The following is a 6,921-nucleotide window of genomic DNA, read 5'->3' on the forward strand; positions in this document are numbered from 1 at the left end:
AGAAGAAGAAGAAGAAATGGTGAAATGTCAATTATACATTGATTTGAAACATGTTTGGAATGTGGCGCAAACTGAAAGTACATTTCAGTTTTGGGCTGTAACTCGGGTCTAATTAAAACAACTTGTGTTTGTATTTAGCATCGCTTTGCAGTGGAGGAGACGACCAGCGCAGCTTTGTCTGTGAATAATATCCGGCTTCCAGCTGAATCAAACTGATATCGGTCCTCTCAAAGCGTTGCACTGTTGCATCGTGGTTTCTGTTTGGAAAGAGTCACACGAGCAGCGTAGCTTAGCATGAAGGCCAGGAGGAGCTAGCCTGCTGAGCTAAGCTAAGCTAAAACAACTCCAGCTATTCACGTAATCTTCTGGTGAACATCTGATTAATAATTTTAGTTTAAGGCTAAAGTATATTTTTATTTATAGATATTTGTTTTTGGCTTTTATTTTATAGCGCGGTTGAGACGAGAAGAACCTGCAGAAAGCCACCACGAGCAGGACTTGAACTCACGACCTCCACATCGGGCCTGTAGCCGCCGTACATGGGACACCAGCTCAACCAGGTGAGCTACATCTATTTTATCTATTTAATCAATAGCAGGGCTGATCAACTGATCAACATGTCACAGGAGAGATTAAACTCTCTTCTCCCCTGACATCCTGTTGGGACGTTCAGCCTTCACCAGAGGTGGAAAGAAACCTGTGAGTTTAGCTTCAGGCTGGGTTTTGATGGACCCGCCTTCCTCATGGACACGCATCACAGTGAAACAGTGAAATCAGTCACGTCGACGCGGGACGGCGTAACTCAGCTGCCGCCGAGTGACGGTCGGTTAATATCAAACGGCAACTTTTCAAGTCGAGCGTTTAAGGTGCGTTTTAAAGGGTTTCACGATGAAGGAACACGGGATCATTCAAAAATAAAAAATAAAAAGATTAAAATCACTAAAGACACAGATCACAAGATTTTCACCAGGAAATAACACGGTGACCAAGACCGACAGATCAGTTCAGTGGATCCCCTCCCCACCCCGAACACCAAGTCTGATAAAGGCAGCAGTCAAGTGCGTTTAACAGTGTCTGTTCACATCCCAGAGCCAATTAAAAGGTGTGAGATGCCTCCATCAGCTCAGTTGTTTTTGATGTCGCTGTCAAATGGGCCAGCAGGGAAAGGCATCAGCCCCCCAAAACCACAACCTAAATTAATCGCACTCCCAGATATTCACATAACTGACAATTAACTCCTTTTCCCGTTTAATAGCCCAACCCCCGCCCACCGTGGCACGACTGCACACACACATATGGCACATCTACACCAGTCTCATTACACGGACAGACGCTGATTCCCAGCAGGCACGACGCACGCGTGAAGTATGTGTTAGAGCTTATCGCAAGTGTTGTTAAATTCACAACAGTGATGCTTTTTTTTTTTTGTTGTTGTTGTGTTTTTTTTTTTTTTTTTTTTTGAGGGAAGGAGGGAGTTGATGGATTACACACAAACAGTAAACATCAAAAGTGACATCCTTGATTAGGGGTTGTGAAGAAAAAAAGAAAAGAAAAGCTGCACGGAGAATGTTTTTAACCTCCCTGGAAAATAAGAGTGAAGAGTTTCATTTGGAAAACACACAGAAACCAGAAGAAACCAGTGTTTTCTGGTAAATAAATCTCAGATCTATAGAAGACAGGTTTTGTCTGCTTCTGTAATGAAACTCCTCGTGTTCAGCCTTTTGACGTGCAGCCTCCGCCTCGTCAGACGAACCTCTCTCCGGCCTGCAGACAGCCGGCTGCTCCCCTTCCTCCCGACGTGAAAGCCGGCTGGAAGGGAAATCTTGCTTTCAGGCAGAAATTGCACGCTATTATCAAATTGCACCTCCAAAACAGAAATTGCACTCATTACTGCAGCCTGCGACAATGATGGGTCCTTCCATTCCCCTGTGCTGCTCATCCCCCTGCCTCCCGCCTCCATCCTCCACCTGCGATGAAGAGCCACTGACTCGGGATCAGCTGCAGCCCGTTGGCACTGTGTGGTTGGCACTGAGGAGGACGTTCCTGCTGATCGGAAATCAGACTGAGCTGTAATAACGGCACTGAGTGAAAAGAAAAAAATAAAAAAAAAACAACTAAAATTGCTCACATTTTCTCCAGCCGAGATCGACACCCTGTTTTTTTTTTTTTTACATTTCTAACTTACAGTAAACAATTTATATTCTGATTCGAGCACCACTTAGAAGTCAGAAGAAATGCGCCTCTTAAAGGGAAGACTGGAGACCCAGCAAGCAATGATTTGGTCGATTTGACGATCAAAACACACGCCGATGTGTAAATCAACACCGGAGTTTAGCTGGAACGTCGTGGAAAACGGGGTCTGATGAATAATTAGAGAGGTGTATTAATTGCTACCAAACACAGGAGCAAACCTTCAGTTGTTTTAGCAATAAGCTGATTAAATTTTTTTTAGTTACAGGAAACCGAACCGTACGCTCGCATGTAGACAAATTTTTAACATTTCTGCAGTATCAGCTGACCTCCGCTGCACTGTCTAAAGCAATTAACTAGTTCACTGGAATTAATTAAGTGAAGGTGTTCCACTTCGGCACGGTCTCGGTGTTCTGTATAATTAGCACCGAGTGACACAGTTCTTTCTGGAAAACTGCCCAGGAAATTATCAGGATCGTATTACAGAGCCGTAAAGCGTCGCCAGCAGTTCTTGTATTTGAACGGTGTTTAAATGAACGTGAAGCGCCTTCAACGCCAGATTATGACGTCCGGGGTGGAACTGGATCTGCTGCCCGGCTGCCAAATCTCTTATTGAACCATATTTTACTCCCATTATTCTGTTTTTTTTTTAAAGTAAAAATCATTCCTGAGTCAAAATCATTCTTTGACTGCTTTCATCTCTTAAAATTACACAAATCAATGAGCCAAAACATTAATTAATTAAACTGTTAAAGGCCTAAAAAAAAAAAAAACCCTAACTTTGTCTGGTTGATGTTCTTTCTGCAGAACAAAGCCTCGCCGTCTCAGTGGTTTGTTTTCTGGTTTTGTCACTTCAGTTTAAGAACCTTTTACACTTATTATATCGATAAACTTTAATTAAGCTGCGACTAAATGTTCCCTCCTGTCAGGTCCAAACTGATTCTTTGGGTTTTAGCGATTTAAATAAAATAAGATTTGAATCACTAAAGGATTCAGGAACGTGACTCGATTAGGACGACGATAACAATACGTATTAATTTACACAAATAAAAAAAACACAAACACATTTTTGAATAACTACATTTAGCCCAGCTGAAATCCACATCGATGTCCTTTGACGTGAAAATCACCAAATCAGTGTTTGCTGGAAAACGTCCAGATGCACTTTTTGAATCCAGAGCTGAGTCGAGTTGGCTGAACCTGAAGCAGATTTAGCACCAGCGTGTCGACTGAACAGTAAATCTGTGTGTGGCTCAGCCGATCCTGAATCAGTGGTCGCGTTGACACGAGAGAAAGGAAAGAAAATAAAAATACACACAAAGCAATTAAACCGTGACTTACAGCAGTCGAAAGAAAAACTGGATGAAAAGGAAACTGAGGACACGATGAAATGAATCGCTTTATAAATAACACAGTCAGCAGCTCCAACCGAGAGCAGGACGGCGGGAGGACGATCCCGGCGCTGGGTGGTCACATGGCCAGGGCTCGGGCTTTGGCGGCGGCCGCCTGCGCCCTCTGCACGGCTCCCTGGCTGCTCTCTCTCCTCATCAGCTGGTTGGTCTCAAACAGGCCTTCGTGGCTGCAGCCGCCTCCTCCTCCGCCGCCGCCGCCACCACCGGGGCCTCCGTCCACGAACGTCAGCACTCCTGCACCAGACAGAGCGGCTTTTATCAAAGAAAACAGGGAACGTGACTAAAAGACACGTTGAAGCGGCGACGCGCTTCATCAAACGAGCGCCACGAGGCCGCGGATCGCAGCGCTGCGTTTACTGACAGTTCATAACCGAGTTACCTGAATTTTCTGGCTCTGAAAATAGCTGTAATTGCCGTCTGCATTATGTTCGCCGGCAACGTGTGATGTTGTTCACAGAAGTCAGAGGGAAGGTTCAAAGGCTGCATGGTTCACATACACGCCGCAGACTTTGACATCCGAGGCTGCGTCTTTGGGCCAAGTTGCCTGGCAACAAGTGGGGACTAATCAACAGGTTGCTCTGCCACAACACTCCTCAAAACAATGAGCTGCCATTTTTACACTTCGCTGTTTTGTGGAGATTGAACAAACTAGATAGATGGTGTGAGCTGGGGCTTCGGAGGTGCTGCTGGGCAGGTTTTTGTTTCCTTCGGCAGCAGCCTGGCTAGCAGCTAGCAGCTAGCAGCAGGGAGCGTGTTTCTAAAAAAGCTGGACGATTCCTTTAAGGTTAGGAAATCAAATTAAATATGTCTCAAACACAAGACTGGAAAAAAAATGGAGCTAACACATTTCAAAGATGCAAAAAGCAAGACGTTTTTTTTTTAAAACTTAAAAGTGATTCTGCAAGGAGTCCAAAAGCTGACGGGCCTTAACAGCAGAACTCAGTGGAAGCGGATCTGCATTGTTCTGAACAGTTTCAGCGTGATGAGTGAGGCGCTGATGAAGACTCACTGGTGCACCTGGTCTGGCAGCTCAGTAACTTCTGGTCTGACATACACTATGCTGCCAAAAGTATTCACTCACCATCCAAATAACCAAAACCATGAGTTCCAATCACCTCCATGGCCACAGCTGGATAAATTCCAGAACCTAGACATGCAGACTGTTTGTAAAAAGACTGGGTCGCTCTCAGGAGCTCCATCGTGGTTCTGTGATAGGACGCCACCTGTGCAACGAGTCCAGTCATAAATTTTCTGATGCTGGGCTCTGGTTCCTTCGGCAGTCGCCGTTTATTTTGAGTTATATTTTTATTTATTTTTATTTTATTTTCGTATTAATACTTTACATTCTATTATATATTTGTACTCTCCTACTTCTTTAAGACTTTTGATTGGGAGTAACTGAAAGCAATTTCCCCCGACGGCATCAATAAGGCAAGAAAACAAACTATAAAACTGTCACATGTGTCTCAGAGGATCAACGTAAATCTGCAAAATTCAATTCAAAATGCGGCTGCAACAAATCAAAGTCATTTTTCTCTCCTTCAAAGAGGCTCAGAACCCTGCTGGTGTCGTCCTCGTCTCTTTGAGCTCTTGTTCCCGTTTTAGGGTTAACCGTTCACCTGAACTCGGGTTAATATTTATCTAAAAGCTGCATAGAAACAACATTTAGAACTCAAGGCCCTCCTTTTAAAAACAGGCCACGCTGTGACTTCTGGTTCTCTCACGTGTCAGAAAACTAAAGGAATCTTTACGTTCCGTCTCTATTTTTACAAGCAACAAAAATCCGCCAGTTCTGGCGGTGACACGTCGATCCGCCCTCGCCACCCAGCAGCCCTCAAATAAAAACGTGTTGATTACCTCCAGAGACTCCGAGCCCAGACACACACAGGAGCTTCAGACCAGACAATTAGCACATTTCACTGTTTAATGTAATTAAAAACTACTTCCAACGTTTGGAAAAGAGGAACAAAGAGCGCAGACAGATAGAGTACACAGTGGAAGCGAGTACGACGACGTGCAATATCATTTGAATGTCAAATGATTTGTTGCAGTAAGAAGAAGAAGAAATGCTCCTGAGAAGTTCAACAGTGGGTGTTTGCTGTTGTGTAAAATTAAAAATTAACACTTTGGATTTACTGTTTTAAAAATACAGGCCCCACGCGGGGAAGTTCAGCAAGTTCTGGAGTTACTGCGCCATCACAAATCACTGCAGATGAGTTGATGTCATTTTAAAACACCCGTCCCAGTTTAATCAAGCCTCACCGTAGCCGTCCACGCAGCCGCCTTTAAACTCGCCCTCGAACCTCATGCCATCGAAGCGAGTGAAGACGCCGGCACCTTGGAACTTTCCCTGCACGAATTCACCTTCATACCTAAAAACAAGACATAAAAACACATTTACAAGGATGAAAACATGTCACCTTGCATTAACAGAGATCTGGAGCGGTTCACATAAACTCATTTAGGACAGAAGAAGACTTTTTCTTGTTCTCTGCCCGCAGCAATGTAGAAAAACGGTCCTTGAATATGAGGAATTCAGGGTTTGGACGTGACAAATGGCAAAAAAACCTTTTAACTGTAATGTGAAAATGCAGCAAGTGTAAAAGCTTTCCTTAAACATTTATCATCTAAAACACAGAACGGCGGTGCACACCTTCACACTGCTCTGATTTAAGAATCAAAAAGGCTTCTTTTTTGTTTTCTGTGTGTTTAAAAAATCAGTCTTTGGAATCACAGTCGTCCTCAGATGTGTTCATATCGTCCCGTTAAAGAAGGAAAAATAAGTCGAAACTGACAGAAGTAATAATAAATAAAAATTAATGAACATCATGACGTTGCTTTTGAATTGTGGTTCAACAGGAATATACTTTTAAAAAAGCAGCAAACCAGCCTGATGGGATCCATGAACTATTTCATTGAACAACCCTCTGAGCCAATCAGGTGTTTCTGTAACTCTCAGTCAGACTTGTGCACCTGTTGACAGGTATTCTGGACCACTGCTCACCTGCTCATCAGCAAAGGCCTCTCATTGGTCCAGTTTTTTTATTTTTTAAAAATTATTCTTTCAACCACAATTCAAAACCCACATCTTATTTCACTAAATTATAATTTAACAAATTTTTATTTATTATTACTTTTTTCAGTTTCTAGTCATTTGAGTGTGAATTTTGTCCTTTTCTTTACAACAATACGTTCGACTGTGACTGTACCACCGGGTTAGAGAACTGATTGGAAGGAAGCGGTGGAGAAAGACGGACGTTTGGACAGAAATTAAAACCGAAGATGCAGCGCGGTGATGGCGACGGCACGGCGCAGGCGG

At 43.5% G+C, this 6,921-nt stretch overlaps 1 protein-coding gene across 1 annotated transcript in view; it reads right to left on the reverse strand.

The window, feature by feature from the left end:
- Window positions 1-3,660: 3,660 nt before the first annotated feature.
- Window positions 3,661-6,921, reverse strand: part of LOC103370037 (MORN repeat-containing protein 4-like) — a 10,663-nt gene continuing 7,402 nt past the window's right edge. The window contains exons 3-4 of the mRNA XM_008298939.1: window positions 5,865-5,974; window positions 3,661-3,836 (exon numbers count right to left, since the gene is read on the reverse strand). Coding sequence (XP_008297161.1) covers window positions 3,661-3,836; window positions 5,865-5,974 — 286 coding nt within the window. The remainder of the gene's footprint in view (window positions 3,837-5,864; window positions 5,975-6,921) is intronic.

Source organism: Stegastes partitus, unplaced genomic scaffold (genome assembly GCF_000690725.1).
Source record: "Stegastes partitus isolate 25-593 unplaced genomic scaffold, Stegastes_partitus-1.0.2 Scaffold1361, whole genome shotgun sequence".
Lineage (NCBI taxonomy): Eukaryota > Metazoa > Chordata > Actinopteri > Pomacentridae > Stegastes > Stegastes partitus.